This window comes from Mobula birostris, chromosome 10 (assembly GCF_030028105.1).
Source record: "Mobula birostris isolate sMobBir1 chromosome 10, sMobBir1.hap1, whole genome shotgun sequence".
NCBI classification, from domain to species: domain Eukaryota; kingdom Metazoa; phylum Chordata; class Chondrichthyes; order Myliobatiformes; family Myliobatidae; genus Mobula; species Mobula birostris.
In genome coordinates, this window is record NC_092379.1 from 73,999,090 (window position 1) to 74,023,579 (window position 24,490).

At 42.8% G+C, this 24,490-nt stretch overlaps 1 protein-coding gene across 5 annotated transcripts in view; it reads left to right on the forward strand.

Moving 5' to 3' along the window:
• LOC140204117 (fibronectin type-III domain-containing protein 3A-like) overlaps positions 1-24,490 on the forward strand; it is a 153,620-nt gene that overhangs the window by 107,226 nt on the left and 21,904 nt on the right. For all 5 annotated transcript variants that reach the window (XM_072270479.1, XM_072270482.1, XM_072270483.1 and 2 more), the window contains 5 exons: positions 1,737-1,823; positions 2,451-2,589; positions 19,733-19,798; positions 20,345-20,463; positions 23,238-23,343. In XM_072270479.1, the coding sequence (XP_072126580.1) occupies positions 1,737-1,823; positions 2,451-2,589; positions 19,733-19,798; positions 20,345-20,463; positions 23,238-23,343 (517 nt within the window). The remainder of the gene's footprint in view (positions 1-1,736; positions 1,824-2,450; positions 2,590-19,732; positions 19,799-20,344; positions 20,464-23,237; positions 23,344-24,490) is intronic.

Sequence of the window (24,490 nt, forward strand, 5' to 3'; positions counted from 1 at the left end):
TTGATGAAGTAAAATTAGCCACTCTCACAGACTGGCTTAATCCAGAGTTTACTTTTTTTTAATCTGCTAAAACTAATCTTTCTGCCCCAAATGTATCCTTTAAATCTTAATTGTTATTTCAACCTAATCACAGCTGATTGTTTCTGAATTACAGAAGCTCTGGGTTACCCACAGTTCGGATGCAGTGAGTGTCTGTATTCAAAGGAAGACGATCAGAGGCAATTTCTGTGATCTGGCATCAATCCAGTTTTAATGGTGCTGGATGAGATGGCTTTAGTTGGCACTATAATTACATAGAGTTTTCATGAGACTACATCTGAAGTACTGTATGTAGTTTTGATCTCCTTACCATAAAAAAGGAATATACTTGCTTGATGTCTGGGTGGGGAGAGAATGATCACCTGGGCCTCTGTTTTCTCCTTTTAGAAGAATAAAGGGTGCCTTCATTGAAATATTCAAAATTCTTGGAGGACACAACAGCACAGATGTGTGGGGATGTTTTTCCTGATTGAGGATTGTACAAATAATGGTCCTAGTCTTGGACTAAACTGCGGGCCGTTTGGGATTGAAGTAAAAAGGAAAAGATTAGCTTTATTTGTCACACGTACATCAAAGCATACAATGAAATGCATCATTTTGTATCAAGTTGAATCGGCAAGGATTGTGCTAGGCAGCCTGCAAATGTCACCACGCTTCTGGCGACAACATAGCATGCCCACACCTCGCTAGCCCTATCCATGTGTCTTTGGAACGTGGGAGAAAAGCAGAGTACCCAGAGGAAACTGATGCAGTCACAGGGAGTGCATACAGTCTTCTGACAGGCAGTGGTAGGAATTGAACCCTGATCAGTGATCATCCGGAGCTGAAAGTTGATAAACTATTGCCATATAACAGTGCTGCATACGGTATCCTTACTTTATGCAGAGGATGGTGAATCTTTCGACTTCTAGATACTAGACACTGGCATAGATAATAGTATGTAGAAAAGAAACATTGGGAACCTAGTACATCATAGTTCCGGTGAATGCACACAAAATGCTGGAGGAACTCAGCAGGCCAGGCACCATCTATGGAAATGAGTACAGTCGACGTTTTGGGGCGAGACCCTTTAGCAGGACCCTCCACTGGCGAGGAAGCAAAAATAATGGGACTTAAATTTAAAATATAATATAATTAAAAGAAAACCCTTTCAGCACACAAAGGGTAATGGGAGTCGTAAATTGTTAGCTACTTGCCCTCTGCCTACCTCTCCCACATAAGACAAATGCCTTGCCTCCTTGGTCAATTGATTTTTTTGTTTAGAATAAAGATAAAATTTTACGGAAGTGAGGTGAACTAAAAGATTTGAGATTAAATTCTTCATTTCTTATGTTTCTTCAAATTTCTATAACATATTATCAGTTTCTTCTTTCACAACTGATAATTTTTTTTTTTGTCCAGCTGCAAGAGTTAGCTTAAGTTAATAGCTGTAATTTTTCAGGAAGAAAGATTTTCTTTGTAAATTTAATCCTAAGCAGAAGTCCCCTCCAGTGGAGAAACTGATTATTTTAAATTTGTTAAATCATCATTATTTTTTGCTGGTTATTCTGAACATTTGTTGCAAGCCACATTGGTAGAAGAGAACAAATTGAGAGTTTCCTGCCAAAAAAAAATCATTTTTGCATGTTACTGCTGAGAAGAACTAAAAGCTGAATCTGTAAGCCTGTCTATAACTTCAATTTATTTTAATATTACAGGGCTATGGATATATGGTAAAATACAATGGAGACGAGCTTGCTTGCACTTTAAAATATCTTACACGGAATACCTCTTACAATTGCAGGGTAAGTAAGTATGTTTGCATGTCCATCTCTTATTACTTTTCTCACCAGTTCTCCAAATTAATTTACCAATTCCAAATCATAAGAAACTGTAATTCCCAAGTGAGGAAGTTTTTTAAAAAAATCAACTTGGACTCCTAATTAGTACTATCCCATTGAATGGTAAGCTTTGAGTTAGTACTAAATCATGCCTAGAAGTTATGCTTCCTGCAGTTGAAGTTGAAATGTAATGATAGCCACCAACAAAATCCAGTGTTAAAGCCCAGTCTTAATGGGATTCCTTGGCATTGTATTAAGCAATTGCTGTTGGATTCTGTTCCTGGTCTGATTTTTAAATAGGACCTATGAGGGGCAATGTTTTCACACACTGGGTGATGGGTATATGGAACAAGTTAACGAAGCTGTTGAGGTGGGTGTAATTGCAATGCATAAAAAAGATTTGGATGGGTACATAGATGGGGTATATATAAATATGGTACATGGGTTATATACTTCAAATATGGTTCATGGATATATAGGTGGTGGGACCCACTTGTGAGAATTCACAATATACAACAAGTGAGCTGAAGTTTAATTTTATATTCTTGAATGTCTTTCATGTTTTCAGTCTGGATTTTTGTTAATATTTAGATCTTTGCCTGTAATAGCGAAGGCAAAAGTAACCCAAGTGAAGTTGTCAAATATTGCACGTGCCCCAATAAACCTGGACCACCCAGTAAACCAAGTGTAAAGGGGAAAGTTCATGCACACAGTTTCAAGGTTGTATGGGGTAAGTCACACTTGATACCTTAGGACGTTCATTGTTAAACAAATTTCAAACAATGATCTGATGCAATTGTATTTTTTCTAAATAGTCTACTTGCAGACAATCTGAATTGGTAGTAGCTAGAAAGTGAATGTCCATTTTGCCAAATGTTTCAAAGCAAAAGAATAAACTGTTATCTGACAGAAATTCCTTGATATAGAATAAGGGACCTATGACTGAAGTAGTTTGGACAAATGAGAAGGTATAAATAAAGTGGTTACAATGTGATCAAAGGCATTCTAATCTAACCTTTAGAAGTTAAGGGCAAAATGGAAAAGGAGGTAAGTTAGCTTTGACTTTAAAGAGTAAAAGCTATGGAGTTAGAATCTTTTTTAAATTATTTTTTATTTTTATTTATTACAAACAAAAAAATACAGCACATCCACAAAAACCACAACTGTAACAAAATCAAATTAAATATTGAGCTGCATAAGAGAGAAAAATATAAAGGCAAAAGTAAACATACACAGCAGAGGTGCACCACACCAAAAAACCTCAGTCCTCACCCCGTGACAAAGTCCAATACAGGGCCCCGTATCCTTTCAGAGATGTCCCCTCTGTCCTCATTATGTAGTCTCAGTCTCTCCAAATGTAAAGTATTTGCCAGTTCTCTCAGCCACAGATCATACGTAGGCACAGAGTCCATTTTCCACATTTACAAGATTCACTTCTTAGCAATCACCATTCCAAATAATATAGCCATTTTTTCATACATATTGGCTGAAGATAGGGAGCTTGTTGCTCCAAGGATGGCTATGAGTGGGTCTGGTGCCCACCGCTTGCCAAAAGCCTCAGAGAAACAGTGAAAAATACTTTTCCAGTATGCATAAAGCTTACAACATGACCAGAGTGAATGTGACAAGTTACTGTTCACAGATTTATATCTATTACAAACTGGTGAAACATCAGGGTAGAAACTGTGCAACTTTTCTTTGGAATAATGGAGTCTGTGTATTGTTTTAAACTGTATAAGTCTGTGTCTGACGTTGACCAAGCAATCATGTATACTCTTTAAACACTCATCCCAGACCTCTTCTGTCAGTTCTATACCCAATTCATCCACCCATGCCTGTTTAAAACCTGCAGTATTCACCCGAGCTCCATTATGTAGGATCTGATAAAAATAGGATACCGCACTTGGAGTAACAGGATCAAATTTATAGACCTATGTATTAATGGAAACTTTGCCTCATTTGCGCAGTTACAAGCAGTTTACAATATCCCTGCATCTCGCTTTTTTAGATATTTACAAATTCGAGATTATGTTAGGAAATATATACCTAACTTCGAAGTTTTAGACAAACATGAGTCCCTGGAGTTAGAATTTTAACTCAGAATATCAAGTAGCAAAATCAGTTTGGTTGCAGCTCTGTGGGAGTAAAAATGCAGAATCACACCTCTGCACCTGTAGAACACTGAATTCTGTCATGATGTTCTTATCAAAATGAATAATTTCGCATTCTCCCAAATCATGCTCTGTTACAAGGATATTCCCCTTAGTAATAATGATCAGAGGGGCACAGAGAATCTGTACTTACTGACAAGTACCTTTATGGGCTCGGTTCACAAGCACATGGATTTATGTAACCGAATACCTGAGTGCACACCTCCATAGTTTTCCAGAACCTCCATGAACAGTCAAAAGAATGGAAAAGGTAATGCCTGGAAAAATTGTCTGCGCTGGCCATGTGTTCCTTGTGGTACTGATCTAATCTCCGCGTGTCCTTGTGGTACACCACATCCGCAATGCTTGGTCTCTGGGGAGTTGTTGTTGCTTTGCAGCTGAAGCCTTGGCTTTTATATTCCTTACCAGTTCAAATGTCACATTTCAGTCTCATTGGCTGTGTGTCATCTGATTAACCTATGTCACCTTATTATTGGCTCTGGTGCAAGTTGGCACCCACTTATTGGCCTCTTCCAGCAAGTGACAACTGGTAATTTATAGCACTTCATTCTAAATTAGTTACCAAACCAGTAAACAGCTCAAATCACTCTGGGCAGGCACAAGCCTACGCCATTCACAAACCAGCATGTTATATCATACCAAAGAACACCTCACAAATAATTTATCTAGGAATAATCTTAGTCCAGCAGATTTCCGGAACATCAATGCCTATCGTTTTAAAACACTGATTCAGCTGAGCAAAACCAGTTCACAAAATGGATGATGCAGAGCAACTTCACAAAATGGCAGCTCCCCCCCCCATTCCTGTGACCTCACGACAAGAACAAAGACTACCTATTTGCCTACTTCCACTGACCTTGATTCATTCAAATTCACTGATTTGTAGACTGTAGTTCTTCCTGCACAACAACTCCATTTGGCTAATTTTTTTTTTAACCATTCATTTAGCCACTCTATCTCCATGTAGCCTCCTTAAATCATCTTTGTGATTTACTTTTGTACTAATTTATAGATTACCAATTATACATCTGGTACTTTTATCCAGATCATTTATATAAATTGTAAAAGGTTGACGTATCAGTTCTGTGTCCTGTACCTTTTGCAGTTTATATGAATTGTCTGTCAATTCAATGTCTCCAGTTAGGCAGCCAATCTCTTATCCATGCCAAAATATTACCACCTATGCTGTAAGGAGTTGTTTTCTGTAATAACCTTCAATCAGATACAAATGAAAATATAAATGTAGTGCGTTCATGGAACAGTGTACTTTGTAAGAATAGACGCTTTAGCCCAAAGTGTCTGCATCAACCATGATGCCTATCTAACAAATGTATCTGCCTGCATGTGGTCTATGTCTCTCAATCCCTCCCTGTTCAATTATCTCCTTGAATGTTGTTGTCATATCTGCTTCCATCAGTTTCCTGGCAGCATGTTCCAGGCAACTACCAGTTTTGTATGAAAACAAAACTTGCCTTTTAAATTTCCTTTTAAATCATTCTTAAAGATATGCCCTATAATATTTGACATTTGCAGTCTGGGAGAAACACTCTGACTACTGGCCCTATCTATGCCTCTAGTTAAATTTCAATACTTTTATCAATTTTATACTTTTATCATCCTCCTGCGTTGTTCAACCTTTCCATATAACTAATACCCTCTAATACAACATCTTTTATAAACCTACTGATTTCCCACAGCTATCTTGACAATCCTCTTCCCACCCTGTCTCCTATTCGCTTTTACACCTGTGATTCACAGCTCCAGTACCATATCCAATTTAGCCAACGACACCACTGTCATTGGCCGAATCAAGGGCAGTGACGAATCGGCATGTAGGAGGGAGATTGAAAATCTGGCTGAGTGGTGCCACAACAGCAACCTCCAGCAACTCCAGTTAATGCCAGCAAGCCCAAGGAGATGATTATTGACTTTAGGAGGAAGAAACCGGTGGTCCATGAGCCAGTCCTGATTGGGGGATCGGGGGATGGAGAGTGTCAGCAGCTATAAATTCCTTTGCGTCATCATTTCAGAAGATCTTTCCTGGGTCCAGTACATAAGTGCCATTATGAAGAATCCATGGCAGCACCTCTAATTTCTTAGAAGTTTGCGAAAGATTCAGCATGTCATCTAAAACTGTGACAAACTTCTATAGATGTGTAGTGGAGAGTGTACTGGCTGGTTGCATCAGAGTCTGGTAGGGAAACACCAATGCCTTTGTAGGGAAAAGCCTACAAAAGGTAATGGATATATACTACACATGCCCTTACACTTCCTCCCTTACCCTACACATGCCCTTACACTTCCTCCCTTACCACTTATCCGTGTAAGCGGAACAAGTGCTACACATGCCCTTACACTTCCTCCCTTACCACCATTCAGGGCCCCAAACAGTCCTTCCAGGTGAGGCAACACTTCACCTGTGAGTCGGCTGGGATGACATACTGCGTCCGGTGCTCCCGATGTGGCCTTTTATATATTGGCGAGACCCGACGCAGACTGGGAGACCGCTTTGCTGAACATCTACGCTCTGTCCGCCAGAGAAAGCAGGATCTCCCAGTGGCCACACATTTTAATTCCACATCCCATTCTGACATGTCTATCCACAGCCTCCTCTACTGTAAAGATGAAGCCACACTCAGGTTGGAGGAACAACACCTTATATTCCGTCTGGGTAGCCTCCAACCTGATGGCATGAACATCGACTTCTCTAACTTCCGCTAAGGCCCCACCTCCCCCTTGTACCCCATCTGTTACTCATTTTTATGCACACATTCTTTCTCTCACTCTCCTTTTTCTTCCTCTGCCCCTCTGAATATACCCCTTGCCCATCCTCTGGGTCCCCCCCCCCCCGTCTTTCTTCCCGGACCTCCTGTCCCATGATCCTCTCGTATCCCCTTTTGCCTATCACCTGTCCAGCTCTTGGCTCCATCCCTCCCCCTCCTGTCTTCTCCTATCATTTTGGATCTCCCCCTCCCCCTCCAGCTTTCAAATCCCTTACTAACTCTTCCTTCAGTTAGTCCTGACGAAGGGTCTCGGCCTGAAACGTCGACTGCACTTCTTCCTACAGATGCTGCCTGGCCTGCTGCGTTCACCAGCAACTTTGATGTGTGTTGGTTGGATATAGCTCAGTCCATCACTGGTAAAGCCCTCCCAATCATTGTACACATCTACACAGAGTGCTGTTGCAGGAAAGCAGCATCCATCATCAGGGACTCCCACCTTTCAGGCCAGGCTCTCTTACTGTTTCAGTCAGGAAGAAGGTACAGAAGCCTCAGGACATACACCACCAGGTTCAGAAACATTTACTATCCCTTATCTATAAGCTCTTGAACCAGAGGGGATATCTTTACTCACCCCATCCCATCACTGAACTGTTCCAAATGAAGCAGACTTCCTTTCAAGGATTCTTCATCCCCATGTTCTCAATACTTATTGCTTATTTATTATTATTATTATTATTTCCTTTTCACTTTTGTTTGTATTTACAAACTTTTTTTTAAACATTGATTACCGTCTACCCTGATGGGCGTGGTCTTTCATTGATTTTATTGTATTTCTTGCATTTACTGTGAATACCCGTAAGAAAATAAATCTCAGAGCTGTATATGGTGACATGTATGTACTTTGATAATAGATTTACTTTGTACTTTGAACCTTGAAATTCCTCTGCATCCTTTCCAAAGTATCCTTATCCTGCCTGTAATGGTGTAACCAGTAGTGTGTATCGTACTCCAAATGTGACTTAACAAAAGTTGTATTAACTGCAACATTACTTTCCAACTTTCATACTCATATCCTGACCATTGAAAGCAAGCATGCCATACAATTCTTTACCATTCGATCTGCTTGTGTTGCCAACTCTCGGGGAACTATGAACGTTCAGCCCAAAATCCCTCTGTACATCCTTGCTCCTAAGTTACCTGCCATTTTGCATTTTCCTCTTACATTTGACCTTCAAAATGCAACACCTCACATTTGTCTGGAGTAAACCTCATCTGCCATTTCGCTGCCAAACTTTCCATCTGGTCTTTTGCGACTATTGTCTGTTTACCAGTCCTGGTGAAGGGTTTTGGCCTTAAACGTCAACTGTTTGCTCTTTTTCATAGATGCTGCCTGGCCTTCTGAGTTCCTCCAGCATTTTGTGTGAGTTGTGTTGTCTATTTACCCTATCTGTGCCTCTCATAAATTTATAAACTCCTATCGGGTTGCTCCAGACTATCCACAACTGTACCATAAATCGTGCCATGGGTAGCCTTGCTTATTATGAACCTACACTTTCATCCAGATTATGTATATACAAGTATCAGAAATGACTCCCTTTTATACATGACACATTGCTTTTTCAAAGAACCCCAATAAATTAGTCAAACATGGTTTATTTTCACAAGCTCCTATTGACTTTGTTGAAATGCCATGAATGTTTCTAAGTACCTTGCTCCGGTATCTTTAATATTACCTTATAATAAGTTTGCTATGATGAATGTCAAGCCAACTGGCCTTCAGTTTCTTCTGTTCATGTACTTAGGAATATAGGAGTAAAATTTGCTATTTTCCAATCTGGTGGACCTTTTCCTGAATATGGAGAATTTTGGAGTATTAAAACCAATGCATTAGCTATCTCACTAGCTGCTTGAGACCCAAGGAATTGTCAGCTCAGGGTCCAACCATTTCCTCAGTACCATTTTACTGCTGATTGTAAGGTTCTCCCTCCCTCCCCATTTATGATTTTAAAACTATTTAGCTTTTTAGCTATGCAGCTGAACATCATTGAGGCAAAGGAGATGGTGGTGGACTTTAGGAAGACTAAGCCTACACTGCTCCCTTTGACTATTGATGGTGAGGATGTGGATGTGGTGAGAACCTACAAATACCTGGGATACAACTGGATGACAGACTTGAGTGGAGCACGGACACAGAGGCTGTGTACAAGAATGGCCAGGGTCACTTCTACTTCCTGAGGAGACTGAGGCCCTTTGGAGCACACAGGCCTCTCCTTCACATTCTGCCAGACTGTTGTCACCGGTACAATCTTCTATGCGGTGGTGTGCTGAGGTAATGGTATCAACCCAGGTGATGCCAGCAGGCTCAATAAACTGTTTAGAAAGACTGACTCTGTAATAGGAGTCAAACTGGACATACTGGCGGTTGTAGTGGAACAAAGGACCCAACAGAAAATCCTGGCAATTGTGGACATTGTTTCCCACCCTCTGCATGACACCTTGGTTGAACAGAAGAGCACTTTTAGTAATAGACTAAGACAACTGTGCTGCTCCAAAGAGCACTATGTGGTCATTCTTACCCTAGGCCATTAGGCTCTATAATGAGTCAACCTAGACTGTTTGAGGTTACCTATTTTCTTATTGTTTCTTACTTATCTTATTGTATATCTATGCACTTGTAATGCTGCTGTGACACTATGATTTCCTCTGGGATCAATACAGTATCTATCTATTTCTAGGATGTTATTTGCATTTTCTATAGTATATAATGATGCAAAATACCTATTTATCTGCCATTCCTTTTCCCTTGTTAACTCTGACTTGCCTTCTGTAGTTGCAAAACAGTCAGCCCTCCGTATACGCGGATTCAACCAACCGCGGATTGAAAATACTGTACAGGTTTCCCCCGCTATCCGAAAGTAGAGCGGAAATGGCATAAAGCAAAGAAGCAATTACCATTAATTTATACGGAAAAAAGTTTTGAGCGTTCTCAGACCCAAAAATTAACCTACCAAATAACACATAAAACTTAAAATAACACTAACATATAGTAAAAGCAGGAATGATATGATAAATACACAGCCTATATAAAGTAGAAATAATGTATGTACAGTACAGTGTAGTTTCACTTATCAGAATCGGAAAGACAGCGAGCACACTGGAAGGTTCACACGTTTTTCTATCATACAGTTCTTTGTAAACACTCAAAACATCCCACAAACCTGCCCTAATCCTATGTGCCCTTTCAAAATTAAAGTCATACTTTTCTGCAATCATTGCAGCACTGTCAATCGTAGTGAAAATCTCACGCTTTGGCGTGAGCGCTGCCTCTATAACGGCTCGCTGCAAAACAAACACAATGCTATTTTCACTGAGGCAGCATCAGCGTTCCCAGAAGAGCTACGATGGTTGCGTCTGTACTGAACATGTACAGACTTCTTTTCTTGAAATTATTCCCTAAACAATGCAGCGTAACAACTATTTACATAGCATTTACATTGTATTAGGTATTCTGAGTAATCTAGAGATGAGTTAAAGTATACAGGAGGATGTGCGTAGGTTATATGCAAATACTACACCATCTTATATAAGGGACTTGAGAATCCGCGAATTTTGGTATCCACGGGGGGTCCCGGAACTGATACCCTGCGGATATGGAGGGCCGACTGTATTCACTTTTTTATAGAGTGAAACTTAATATTTATTCGAGCATTGCTGGCTAGCTTTATTTTGTACTGTTTTTTGTTAATATTTCATTTTCTTTACTTTTCATATTCTCTCTCTTCTAAGCTGCCACAAATCTCTGTGCAATTATATGCAGCTTTATCTTTCATATTTAACTTTTTAATAAAATGTGGAACACAGGGCTACTTTTTTGGAATTTTCCTTTCTTGTGATGCATTTATTGTGTGTCTTCTGAAAGATACCTTTAAATATCAGCCATTACATGTCGATTGACCAATTTCACTTTACCTAGCTGTGTTTTCATACCCTCATAATTGCCCTTATTTCGGTTAAAATCCTAGTCTTGTCTCCCATTCTCACCTCCTTCAGTCATCTCAGGGTGGGTTTCCCAACCTGTTGTGCTTCTTTTTTTTTTTCTTTTTTTTACAGCTTACATGTTGATCCTTTTACCTTTCTGACAAGCTCTTATTATATCACAATATTCCCTTCAATCCAGTGCATCCATGTCAACCACCAAGAAATCACTTTACACCAACTCTGTACCAATTCCAATTTATTCTGCTCTATTTCCCTGAGCTCCCCCCCCCCCAAGTTTCTGCCATTCATCTGCACACCTGGAATAATTTACAGAGACAAATTAGCCAGCCAGCTCACATATCCTCGATGTTGGAGGAACCCCAAGTATTTGGAGTAATTCTGTGTAGTTACAGACGATGGCATTCATTTGTCTCGAAGAATAGTGGCACTGGAGTGACCTCTCCAGGGCACAAGCCTGGGCGGAAGGTATGGAGATCTTGGGATGCCCAGTTATCACGATCCCCCTCTCTGCCTCACTGGTGTAGTTTAAAGGAAAGTGAACCAATACATTTGCCACCAGCTTGGCTGCAGGAGTTGCCAGAAGGATGTTCAGTGATGTCCAGCTGCCTTAGGGGCTCCACTCCAGATTTTCTGTCTGGATTTACCTCCCATAGCTGTAGTTTCTCCCGAAGCTGCCCACCAGGCATTGGAGTTATTTACTCAAAGCTGGGTAGTTACAGAGATAACTTAGAACTCCACAAAAAGTATTGAAGGTCATGATTGAACCCAGGTTGTTGAGCTGTGATTGAACAGTTCGCTAGCTGTGCCACTATACTCTGTCTGATTTTATGCTTGTATTTAGGGGCCCTGTGCACCACTGCTACAATTTACACTTTACTAAAATGGCCAACCACACTTCTGCATACTGGCTTCCTAAACTTAGTTGGGTCTCTCTTTTGCTCTTCCAACTACTGTTAGTTGCCTGTCCTTGCAATGCATAAAGTATCTTTAAACATTCAGGTCATTTTGCAGTCAGCGGTCAGTAATGAAACCTGGTCTTACCTATGTATTTATATGCACGCTCTCTGTTCATTTATCTAAGTGCATTCAGATACAGAGCCTTTAGTTTTAAGTCTCTTATTATTCTAACCTCTAATATGTAGATTAATTCTGAAGTTTCTTCTGTTTATTGAAGAGGCTTTTCCCATGTAGGCCTCAGCAATTATCTGCTCATCACCAAAGCTTTCAAACCCGTGGTACATAGACCTTTGATTATCAGATGTATCCACCTTGACACTGAGTATGCTGGATTTTCTCAGTCCCATGCCAACACAGGAACCCTCACTGGAGAACTGCTCTGCCAGAGCACACTTAGCAACCACAGCACTTGCAGTCCGTAGCACTTTAATTCCGGCTATCTTGGCTGCAATTTCTTCCCGCAACTTGACCTCTTCCATCTGTCTTCGAAGTTGCTCTGCCTAATCTTCTTGATCTCTCCGAAGCTGCTCCATTAGTTGCTTTTGGTCTCTCCGAAGCTGTTCCGTCTTTTCCTCCAAGGCGTGCGTGTCCCTCAATATCTGTTATCCTGAGTATAACTGTTATTTCAGCCTCCATTTTATTGTGTACCAATGTGAGATTGTCTTGCTGCTAGCAACAGAACATGCTCCGTTAGGCACGGTGTCTTCAGCATGTATGCCGTCCTGTAACCCATCACCTTTATCAGTTGTCACGGTGTGTCCTTTCACTTCATAAATATTTTCATCGTCGCCAGGGAACTGACCTTCTATATGGTATTTCTGTGTATTTGCTCTCTCAGCTTCAAGGTCGCTGCTTCTAGCTGAAATAATTTTGTCTTCTGAGTGCACAAGACAGACAAAACAATGGTAGGTTTGATTCAGCTTTTCAACGATAGAAGTGTAACCCTCCAGTTCAGCTGGTGGCATTAGTCTAGGGAAGACAGTCTCCGGCCCTGCCAAACGTGTGGAACCTGAGGTGCAAAACCACCTGTTTGTGTGAACGCTGTGTGATCTGTTCACCTGTTACAGATCAGTGCCATGAAATAACAGACAGCACACCATACGCAACTAAACAATTTAGCTTTATAATTCTTCATTTGACTAAAGGGTTAGTAAAGTAAAACAAAAAGAAAAGAGCCCATTTTAATGTAACAGTCTAATCTGCACATGCTGGAGCTCACTGTTTCCCCTGCATTAGTCCTCCATCGAATCTCCCCGGGCTTCGTCGACGCCCGTCCCCACGCCAAGTCCATTCTGTCCTGATGTCTACGACCCCTCCTTTCAGACATCTTCTCTCTTCATCTTCTGCCAAACAAAAGACCCAGATCACCTTGTTCATATATACCAATACCTCAAGCAAATTTATATCCCCCACTGTTTTCTCCATGATAGGCTGGAAGGTGGCAGGAGTCCCCAAGATGCCCTGGGCATCCTTTTGAACTGGAAGAATCCCAGTGGACCTATAAATGTCATCTTCTCTTTGTCAGCCTCACTCACGGGGATCTGGTAATATCCACTCCTCAAGTCCAGCACATTGAACCACTTCGCACCACTCAGACAGGCCAGCAAGTGTTCGATCCTTGGGACGGTATACTGGTCAGGGACAGTACACCTGTTCAGAGTCCTGTAATAGTCATAGTCGTACTTTATTGATCCCGGGGAAAATTGGTTTTCATTACAGTTGTACCATAAATAATAAATAGTAATAAAACCATAAATAGTTAAATAGTAATATGCAAATGTGTAAATTGTGCCAGGAAATAAGTCCAGGACCAGCCTATTGGCTCAGGGTATCTGACCCTCCAAGGGAGGAGTTGTAAAGTTTGATGGCCACAGGCAGGAATGACTTCCTATGACGCTCCGTGCTGCATCTCGGTGGAATGAGTCTCTGGCTGAATGTACTCCTGTGCCCAACCAGTACATTATGTAGTGAATGGGAGACATTGTCCAAGATGGTATGCAACTTAGACAGCATCCTCTTTTCAGACACCACCATCAGAGAGTCCAGTTCCATCCCCACAACATCACTGGCCTTACGAATGAGTTTGTTGATTTTGTTGGTGCCTGCTACCATCAACCTGCTGCCCCAGCACACAACAGCAAACATGATAGCACTGGCCACCACAGACTCATAGAACATCCTCAGCATCGTCCGGCAGATGTTAAAGGACCTCAGTCTCCTCAGGAAATAGAGACGGCTCTAACCCTTCTTGTAGACAGCCTCAGTGTTCTTTGACCAGAACAGCTTATTGTCAATTCGTATCCCCAGGTATTTGTAATCCTCCATCATGTCCACACTGACCCCCTAGATGGAAACGGGTCACCGGTACCTTAGCTCAACTCAGGTCTACCACCAGCTCCTTAGTCTTTTTCACATTAAGCTGCAGATAATTCTGCTCACACCATGTGACAAAGTTTCCTACCGTAGCCCTGTACTCAGCCTCATCTCCCTTGCTGATGCATCCAACTATGGCAGAGTCATCAGAAAACTTCTGAAGACAACAAGACTCTGTGCAGTAGTTGAAGTCCGAGGTGTAAATGGTGAAGAGAAAGGGAGACAAGACAGTCCCCTGTGGAGCCCCAGTGCTGCTGATCACTCTGTCAGACACACAGTGTTGCAAGCACATGTACTGTGGTCTGCCAGTCAGGTAATCAAGAATCCACGATACCGGGAAAGCATCCACCTGCATCGCTGTCAGCTTCTCCCCCAGCAGAACAGGGCGGATGGTGTTGAACGCACTGGAGAAGTCAAAAAACATGACCCTCACACTGCTCGCTGGCTTGTCCAGGTGGGCGTAGACACGGTTCAGCAGATAGACAATAGCATTCTCAACTCCTAGTCAGGGCTGGTAGGCGAACTGGAGGGGATCTAAGTGTGGCCGGAGCAGCTCCAGAACAAGCCACACACATCCGTACTTTCTCATTCTCCTTCCTGGCCACTACTATTCAAGTCAAGTCACTTTTTATTGTCATTTTGACCATAACTGCTGGTACAGTACACAGTAAAAACGAGACAATGTTTTTCAGCACCATGGTGCTACATGAAACAATACAAAAACTACACTGAACTACGTAAAACAACACAAAAACTACACTAGACTACAGACCTACCCAGGACTGCATAAAGTGCACAAAACAGTGCAGGCATTACAATAAATAATAAACAAGACAATAGGCACAGTAGAGGGCAGTAGGTTGGTGTCAGTCCAGGCTCTGGCTATTGAGGAGTCTGATGGCTTAGGGGAAGAAACTGTTACATAGTCTGGTCATGAGAGCCCGAATGCTTCGGTGCCTTTTACCAGATGGCAGGAGGGAGAAGAGTTTGTATGAGGGGTGCTTGGGGTCCTTCATAATGCTGTTTGTTTTGCGGATGCAGTGTGTGCTGTAAATGTCTGTAATGGCGGGAAGAGAGGCCCCGATGATCTTCTCAGCTGACCTCACTATCCGCTGCAGAGTCTTGCGATCCAAGATGCTGCAATTTCTGAACCAAGCAGTGATGCAGCTGCTCAGGATGCTCTCAATACAACCTCTGTAGAATGTGGTGAGGATGTGGGGTGGGAGATGGACTTTTCTCAGCCTTCGCAGAAAGTAGAGACACTTTCTAGGCTTTCTTTGCTATGGAGCTGGTGTTGAGGGACCAGGTGAGATTCTCCGCCAGGTGAACACCAAGAAATTTGGTGCTCTTAATGATCTCTATGGAGGAGTCGCCGATATTCAGTGGAAAGTGGTCCTTCCATGACCTCCTGAAGTCAACAACCATCTCTTTTGTTTTGTTTTCAGATTCAGAGACAGGTTGTTGGCTCTGCACCAGTCCGTCAACCGCTGCACTCTCTTTTTATGCTGACTCATCGTTCTTGCTGATGAGACCCACCACGGTCATGTCATCGGCAAGGTTGATGATGTGGGTCGAGCTGTGTGTTGCAGCACAGTCGTGGGTCAGCAGAGTGAACGGCAGAGGACTGAGCACACAGCCCTGGGGGGCTTCCATGCTCAGTGTGATGGTGTTGGAGATGCTGCTTCCAATCCGGACTGACTGAGGTCTCCCAGTCAGGAAGTCTAGGATCCAGTTGCAGAGGGAGGTGTTCAGGCCCAGTAGACTCAGCTTTCCAATCAGCTTCTGAGGAATGATTGTGTTGAATGCAGAACTGAAGTCTATGAACAGCATTCGAATGTACGTGTCTTTTTTGTCTAGGTGGGTTAGGGCCAGGTGGAGGGTGATGGCAATGGCATCATCTGTTGAGCAGTTGGGACGGTACACGAACTGCAGGGGGTCCAGTGAGGGGGACAGCAGGGTCTTGATGTACCTCATGACGAGCTTCTCGAAACACTTCATGATGATGGATGTGAGTGCAATGGGACGGTAGTCATTGAGGCAGGACACTGAAGACTTCGGCACAGGGACAATGGTGGCGGCCTTGAAACACACAGGAACGACGGCGTTGCTCAGGGAGATGTTGAAGATGTCAGTGAGAATATCTGCTAGCTGGTCTGCTCATCCTCTAAGCACTCTGCCAGGAATATTGTCTGGTCCAGCAGCCTTCCGTGGGTTGACCCTGCACAGGGTTCTCCTCACATCAGCCACGGTAAGACACAGCACCTGATCATTTGGGGGCACATAGGGGCTTCTGGATCCCAGCTTCCTTCAACTTCCACAAAAGCTTCTACCTCTGCCGGGGCCAGTCGCCGCGACCTCTCTCGGAACGGGGTTCCTCAGTCACCTAGATAGTGTGACGAGTGCTCTTGGAACAATCCACATCAAACTCGTCAGTGGAAAAGACACCTTGCAGTTTCAACATTTCTCTGCCAACCTCCTCTTCCAACCCGCAAGTACTGGGGAGTCCCCAAAATTGAATAACTTGGTCAGTTTTCCCTCTTTTTCCAGATAGTTTCTCCCTGGCTTGTCTCACAGGGACACTGGACATTACCATCACCAGGAAGAGATGTGCCAGGGGCATCCCACGCTTGAAGGTGACCTCCCTCTTTGTAGTTTTCCTGACAATCACTGCCATCCTTTTAGCCTGTACAGCCGAGGGCTTCTGCAGTTCGGACCTCACCAGTACCCGAGCAGGCACGCCCGACCCCTCTTTGTGGTCTTCGAGGGGAATCCACCAAGAGGGCCTTGCCCTCGGGCATTCCGGGAAACTTGGGGTATCCCATTACTCTTGCTACTTCCCCGGGCCATAACACATTGGCTTTGAAGGGAGGAGCTACATGATGGACAGCTGGTGTTCAGCACAAAAGCATTTAAACCAGCATAGTTGCTTTTTCACAGGACGCACAGAAGAGACACGTAGACACGTAGGTGTGGTGAAATTACCACTAGCCTTTCAGGTGCCCACAAGTGTGGACTGAGGGTCAATTAAGAGGAAATGATCTGTGATTAATTAGTGCATGAAAGAGCGACCCTGTGGAGTCTACCAGTGTGTCCAACCCTTGCCTGGGTTGGTAGATTATCACTTGAAGATGGCAATCTTAAGTTGGTCAAATTTGGCTAACTTGGAAGTTTCGGAGGACAACGGGAAGAATCAACAGCTTCAGTTTACGTGTACAACAAGTTGTCTCTCTGTCTCTGGCTCCCCTCAATTCTACTTAACTCAATATCCCGAAGTGAACTGATTTCGTTTACATACCACCGTAAGACTGTATCAATTACGACCTAAGTTTGAGTTTTATATTTCCACACCTATATATGCATAAACTCTGCTAACTTGTTCAATTTATCTAGTTTTATATAAGAGTACTGCATAGTTACTAATAAAAATAGTGTTAATAAACAGCAAAAACAGACTCCAGCTGTGTTCCATTCTGCTGGTTCTTTTAACCCATTACGGGGTACGTAACGCTCGTCTAAGCTCATTATCCAGCCCAGTGCAGCCACGCACTTCCTCAAAAGCAACTCGAAACACCGGGTGAATGGACAGTGTTCTCAGGAAGCTCTTTCCAGCTTTCTCCTTGCAGGCTGCCATGAGCCTCCTCTCAATAGGAGTGATGGTCCCCACAAGAATTGAAATGCCACCCTTCACAATGGGGTCCGGACAAACTAATGTATCAAGGGCCTCAGCCACTTCTGCATCCGCTTCCGAAAACTCCAGCTTCATTGACAAGTAACCATTGTTTGGATAATCATCCACACTAAGACCCCAAATCTCTAGTGCACTGAATGGCATCAATGGTAAATGCATTAAATATTGGTTGTAAAATGAATGGTACAGCAAAGTGACCTGCAACCCTGTGTCGTGTATGGCTCAAGCATAAATACCCTCTGTTTGTAGCGATACACTGGAGACTGGGCCCACTAAGCCTTCAGGAATATGGCCTTTAGGTTTCGGGTGTTCCTTGATATACTGTTGGGAATGTGTTCCCTCCCCTGCCCCCACCCAATATGCCAGGTCATCCCCTCACTGGGTCTCTTTTAAATTTCCCAATGACTCTCTGCTTTGGTACCCAGGGGTTCGCTCTCCGAGGGGTTTCCTGTCATTCACACTCCTGCCTGAAGTGTTCCTCTTCACCACAGTTATAACAGACAATATCGGCCGCTCCCCTTCTTGCGTGATACCGGCTGCTAGTAGCCCTCCGCGTACTCTGTCCCCTTAAAGGATCCGCCTCCGTATCAGCTCCATCATATGGGGGGGGGGGGGTTACGTCCACTGATAACGACCGGGACATACATCTCAGTTCTCAGTTCTCAACTCTGCCACAATTCCCTCTACCACTCCCCAGGGCAAGCTATTCCTGGTCACTTCACGGGGGCTGCTACTGAGGACTGTACCCTGCTGATAGAGGCCTCCTGTGCCTCCGACACATTCTGCTCCTTTGATCAGGTCAACAAATGAGAGGGGTGCATCTTGCAAGACAGTCAGAGACCCCAAGCGATCAGGTCCTGGGACTGGGCTCCTTTTGCTATTTGATACATCTTTAATTGATCCACCTCAGCCGTCTGAATGGCCCCTCTGTGCCACAAGCAACTTAGCTGCCTCTCTAACAGAAAGATGTAGGTAGAAACCTCCTCCGCCTTCTCCTGACACATGTTCGGAAATCCCGTCATGAGTTCCATTGGGCCTCCCGTCACACCAAACACCTTCTCTAGTGCCTGCACGTAGGCCGCAGAAGTGGCAAGGGGGTTCTGTGCCATTACAGCTCTCAGTACCTGAGCAGCCCGCCCACTCAAAACTTTAATCCAGTTGCTGTCGTTTTACGACATCAGAGCACTGCCACTCATCTAACTGAGAGGTCTGCTCCGCCCAAGTCTTATACTCCTCTTTCCCCCTTGGGGGTGGGCTTCGTTCCTGAGAATAGGCGGAGCCTACGATAGCTGGGACTTTGAGCCTGGGCACTTTTCCATTTATTCACCAGAGCGGTAAGGGCAGATACTAACTCAGAATTCTCACTCTTCACTGGCGGATGGGGACTCATTAGACATTCCAAATCAGACCACTGCTTCCCCTCGCTAAGCAGAAACAAGAGAACCCTGTCTTTGGAGTCTCCGCCCCAGCTACAGGAGACTCAATTTGCAATTCGGCCCATTCCCCTACACTCCTCCTCCTCTCTGAAAGTACGGGCAGTCCATGACAACCCCCCCCCACCCCAACCTCTCCTGGGGCCCCAGTAGTACCAGGCAGTTCCACTGCTGTTATGTCAGAGCTAGTCTGAACTAAAATAGAATAAAATATGGCAGAATTAGTATTATTTTCATGTGATGTACATGGGTACATATAAATTGTTTTGACATTTGTCTTGATTTCCTAAGAAGTTTATTTTTTCATTTATGATATTTATGATTTAAACTGATGATTTAAAGGATCCAAGAAGAGATTACATAGTTTAAAAAAAATAAGCAGTCCATGTAAAATCTTGGACTGCTAGCTTTTTTTTTGAGCAATGCAGTAAAAGAATTGAATTCAATATATCTTTTGTGATGTTCTATTTCTGTGAAAGAACTGAAGTATTAGCAATATTTGTTACCAACTTTTATTTTTCTATTGCAGACCCACCAAAAGATAACGGAGGGTCAGAAATCACTAAGTATGTACTGGAGCTCTCTGGACTGAATGGTATGTTGAATTAATTTGTTCGTCAAGTCACATTTCCAGCATTTTCAACTTTTGACTAAAATTTGCAGTGTTATTTTTTTAATTTTCACTTTTAGGATTATCTGTTGTTTACTGCAGAGTTTAAATACTCCAGCACCATTTTCTTGTGTGGCTTCCCCAAATAAGAAATGTAAAATCAGAAGTTTTGAGTTGCAGATTTATACACATGATGCAAAGCACATTTTGCTTTGGACAGACTTGATGTGTCTTGTATGAATTTGAAATTTGAAAATGTGAATGAAACAACTGGTCTTTTCAACATTGAGGATAGAAATGCTTCTGCTCAGGGTGAAAAATAGGCTGTACTGCATATTGTGTAATTCCTATTCCCAGAGGAAAGTGCTGTGGCACTACAGGTTTTGCAACTTTTCACAGCATGTACCATCTTTGATCAAAGGAACAGTGAGCCATAGCCTTCATTTAATAATATTTTACAAAATTGAAAACAGCTAGCTGTTTAAAAATGTTATCCATATATGTACTGATGGTATTTATTTGTGTTTTCAGAAAATGAATGGGATATGGTATACAGTGGAACAATCAGAGAGCATGTGTGTGACCATCTAAATCCAGGGGTACAATACAAAGTAAGGGTTTACTGCATTAATGCTGGAGGACAAAGCCAGGTAAATCAATTATAAAGTCAATCTTCTGGGTCAGCCTTAAAACTTTCTTAAAAGCAGAAAGCCCATGTATTGTTTATAACAGCCACTGCCCAACCCTCATCTATCATCTTTGTCGCCTCTTTTCTTAAAAAAAACTTAAGAGATGACCTCCCTGGATGATGCTTTTCTAAGTGTGAGTAGATCCTGTCTCTTAAAATCTCCTCCAGTAATTTCTCAACTACTGATGTAAGGCCTATAATTTCCTGGTTTGTCCCTGCTGCCCTCCTTAAACAGAGGAACAATATTGGCTTCTGTCCGGTCCTCTGAGTTCTCCCTTAGGGCTAAAGAGGATACAAGACAACAACCTCGAAAACCTGGGATACATTCATCAGGCCATAGAGAATTATCCACCTTAATGTTCTTCAACAGCCCCAATGCCTCCTTGAGAGTAACAGTCCCTACAATATCAGCATGTTGTAGGGATGCTGATCTCACTGTCTTCTACATCCTTCTCCTTGGTGAATATCAAAAAAAATACTTGTATAGTACCCACAACCACTTTTTCTGGCTTCAGATTTAACTTCCCTTTCTTTGATGTTTTGACTAAATTTACAACATCTCAACATCCAAGGTTTCTAAACCTTTCCATCTTTGTCTTCCTCACAGGTGCTTCTTGGTACTGAATTCCAATCAACTTTCCTTTAAATGACAAGTTCCAGATGTTGACTTACTCAATTATAGCCATTTCCAATTTAGTCTCAGAGTTCCTGCCTTCAGTCTTCTATAGTTTAGCACTCCTCCTGTGGTCCAGTCTTATCTAATAACTCTCTGAAAACGTAGAGTTCTGATCGCTGTTAACAAAACACTCTTCCACTGGTACACCAATCATCTGGCTAGGCTCATTTCCCGATACAAGTTCCAGTATAGCTATGTGTTGTGTGAAGAAACCTTCCTGGGTGCACCTGCAAATTTTACCCCATCTAATCTTTCAACACAAAGGGAGTGCCAGTCAACACATCTTTCCTCTGTTTGGAGACCTCTTGCCTAACCGCACCATACCTATTACACCTTTCTTATTCATGAGCTCCACCCTTTAAATGCTGCTGTGATATTCTCCCTGACAGTGCAACTCCCCCACCCCCACCCACCTCTATCGTGTCTGAAACGTCCGAATCCTGGAACGCTGAGCATCCAGTTTTGTCCTTATTTCAACCATGTATCTAATGTGGCTACAACATCATAATTTCATACACTAATCCAGGTTCTAAGTTCATAATACTCATTGCATTGTAATAAATACACCAGCCCACAGACTCACTGTGTTCATTAACTTGGCCTTTCTTGTCCTTCTATTCGGAGATACTTGGCCAAACTCTACCATCCTCTCAATTCCTCCACTAGCAGACCTACTGTTCTGGTTCCCATCCACTTGCAATACCAACTTAAACCCTCCCAATGAGCACTGGCAAACTTCCCTATGAGGGTATTGGTCCAACTCCAGTTCACCTTGTTCACTCCCACCTGCCCTGAAAGAGAACCCAATGATCCATAGCTGATATTCTTCCCCCTGCATCAGCTTCTTAGCCATGTATTGAAATGTATTCTTTTCCTGCTTCTTGCCTCACTAACAGGTGACACAAGGAGTTATCCTGAGATTGCAACTCTAAAGGTCCCCTGATTTCATCCCTAGAGCTGGACTTTGCACTGCCCCATTCCTGGTAGACTTACCTACAGAATGTAATAGCATAAGAAGTTCTTTTTTTAAAAAAAAAAACTCGGCTTGTCTAATCTTTACACACTGAGGGAATTTCCTGCTCCTTCAACCCGATCAGGACTGAGTCCCGTTGAAGGGTCTTGGCCTGAAACATCAACTGTTTACTCTTTTCTATTGATGCTGCTTGGCCTGCTGAGTTCCTCCAGCATTTTGTGTGTTTTAGCCTGTAATATAATCTCAGCAAAGTGATCATTTTTTTTTTATTTTGAAGCTCTATCCACTGGCCTTAATTTGGAAAGCTTTCTAAAATATCCCCCATCAAGACTACCTGACCTGTTTGAGTATTTCCAGCATTCATTTTTCTCTCTGCAATGCTTACAAGGCAGCCTTCTATGCATTGGCTTCTCCCCAAGTTTGACTTTTCCCCAAATTCCCTAACTACAGGAAGGCATACAACATTGACCCTGCTTTTCTGCCAATTTGTTTGAAGACATTTGCTTCCTGGAGTTACTTAGAAACAATGGAGTCCCCTGGATTGCCTTTCATGCCCATCAAAAGCTATGCCCCCATTTTCAAATGAGCTGTGAAAGCCATTGAGTGATTCTCATTAGTGCCTCAGTGTAGCTGATTAAACAGGCTTGTATTAACAAAATTGGCACGGCTTTGTTTTAAAGAGTCAGACTTTTTTGTCAAAATTATTTTTAAAAACAAAAAAAACTCGAGCATTTCTCATGAGCTTTCCCCCTTGTGTAAATTTTCTGAGGAATTGTGTATTTTTCTGAAGATCCTTGAAGCTGAAGAATGCCCAGGTGTGATTCAATGGTACCTGCAGATCACTGATATCTTGTGCTCCCCGTTAATGTTTGTCTTGCGTCCTAAGCCAACCTTCCTATAAATCTTATAAATGATACAGAGAACATTATGTGTAGCAGAAAATTCCCAAATATCCACGAGAAGTGCACCATCAAATTGCAGTATTAGAAATATGTTTTAATAAAGTTGTACACTAACAAAGCTAACCAGATTGAATAATTCATGGTTCATAACCTTTGAAATGTATCCCTCTTTCCCTAAATTACAGGCATCCGAAATATTGACTGTGCAATCTGCTGCAGTTCCTCCTGGACCCTGTAGCAGTGTTCAGCAGTCTGGTAAATCTAAAGCAAAAGAAGTATCTATACGATGGGGTAAGAACCTTCCTGGATGTATATTCCTTTCTGATAAGTTGCTGTGCAAGTTGATAGGGTAGTTAAGAGGGTGCAAGGTACGTTAGCCTTCATTAGTCAGGGGGAAGGGTTCGCGAGCTGTGAGGTAATGTTGCAGCTCTATATAACTCTGGATAGACCACACTCTGTTCACTTCTGGCTGCCTCATTTTAGGAAGGATGTGGAAGCTTTTAAGTCTGTGCAGAGGGCATTGACCAGGATCCTGCCTGGATTAGAAAACATACCTTATGAGGAAAGGTTGAGCGAGCTAGGGCTTTTCTCTTTGGAGCACCAAAGAATGAGAGGCAACTTGATGGAGGTATAAAAGATTGTGAGGCATAGATAGTAGATGTTTCCCAAGGTGGCAATGGCCAGTACCAGAGGGCATTTGTTTAAGGTGAGTGGAGGGGAGATGTCTGAGGTGGGTTTTTATTTACACAGAGACGCCTGGGACACACTGCCAGGGATGGTGGTAGAGGCTGAACAATAATTCAAATCAATTCCAGTTTAATTGTCATTAAACCATAAATGAATACTTGTAAACAAATGAGACAGCGTTACTACTGGGTCAAGGTGCAAAGCCACATTACCAACAGTCACACACAAGGTCACAATCATATAATCTCTTCCGCCCCCCCCCCACCTTCCGCCATGACAACACGGCTAGATACATACAAGCCAGCGAACCCATATAGAATATCAGTAAAAAATACAGCGATGCAGAATGTACACATTTATATATACCCCCCCCCCCCATCCCACTGATATCATCTGTTGACTGGCCCCCGGCAGCTCCTAGGCAACACCATGGCTTTGAGGACCAGTCCTCTCATATACAAACTCATATAGAACATTAGTAAAGAAATATATATATGTGTGTGTATAGTCCAGACCCATCAGTCCATCTTAAACTTCAGTCACCACAACTGCGCTATGCCGCCCCTGGTAGAGCGCAATTGCTCGGTCGCCTCACTTCCGGCGGTTGAAGAGCAAGCGACCCTGCAGCTTGAGGCCCGGGTCCATTGAGGCATTTAATAGAAGACTCTTAGACCCGTGGATGTAAGAAAAATTAGGGTTTTGGGCTGTGTAGGAGGGAAGGGTTGGATTGACTGTTTATTTATTACGTAAC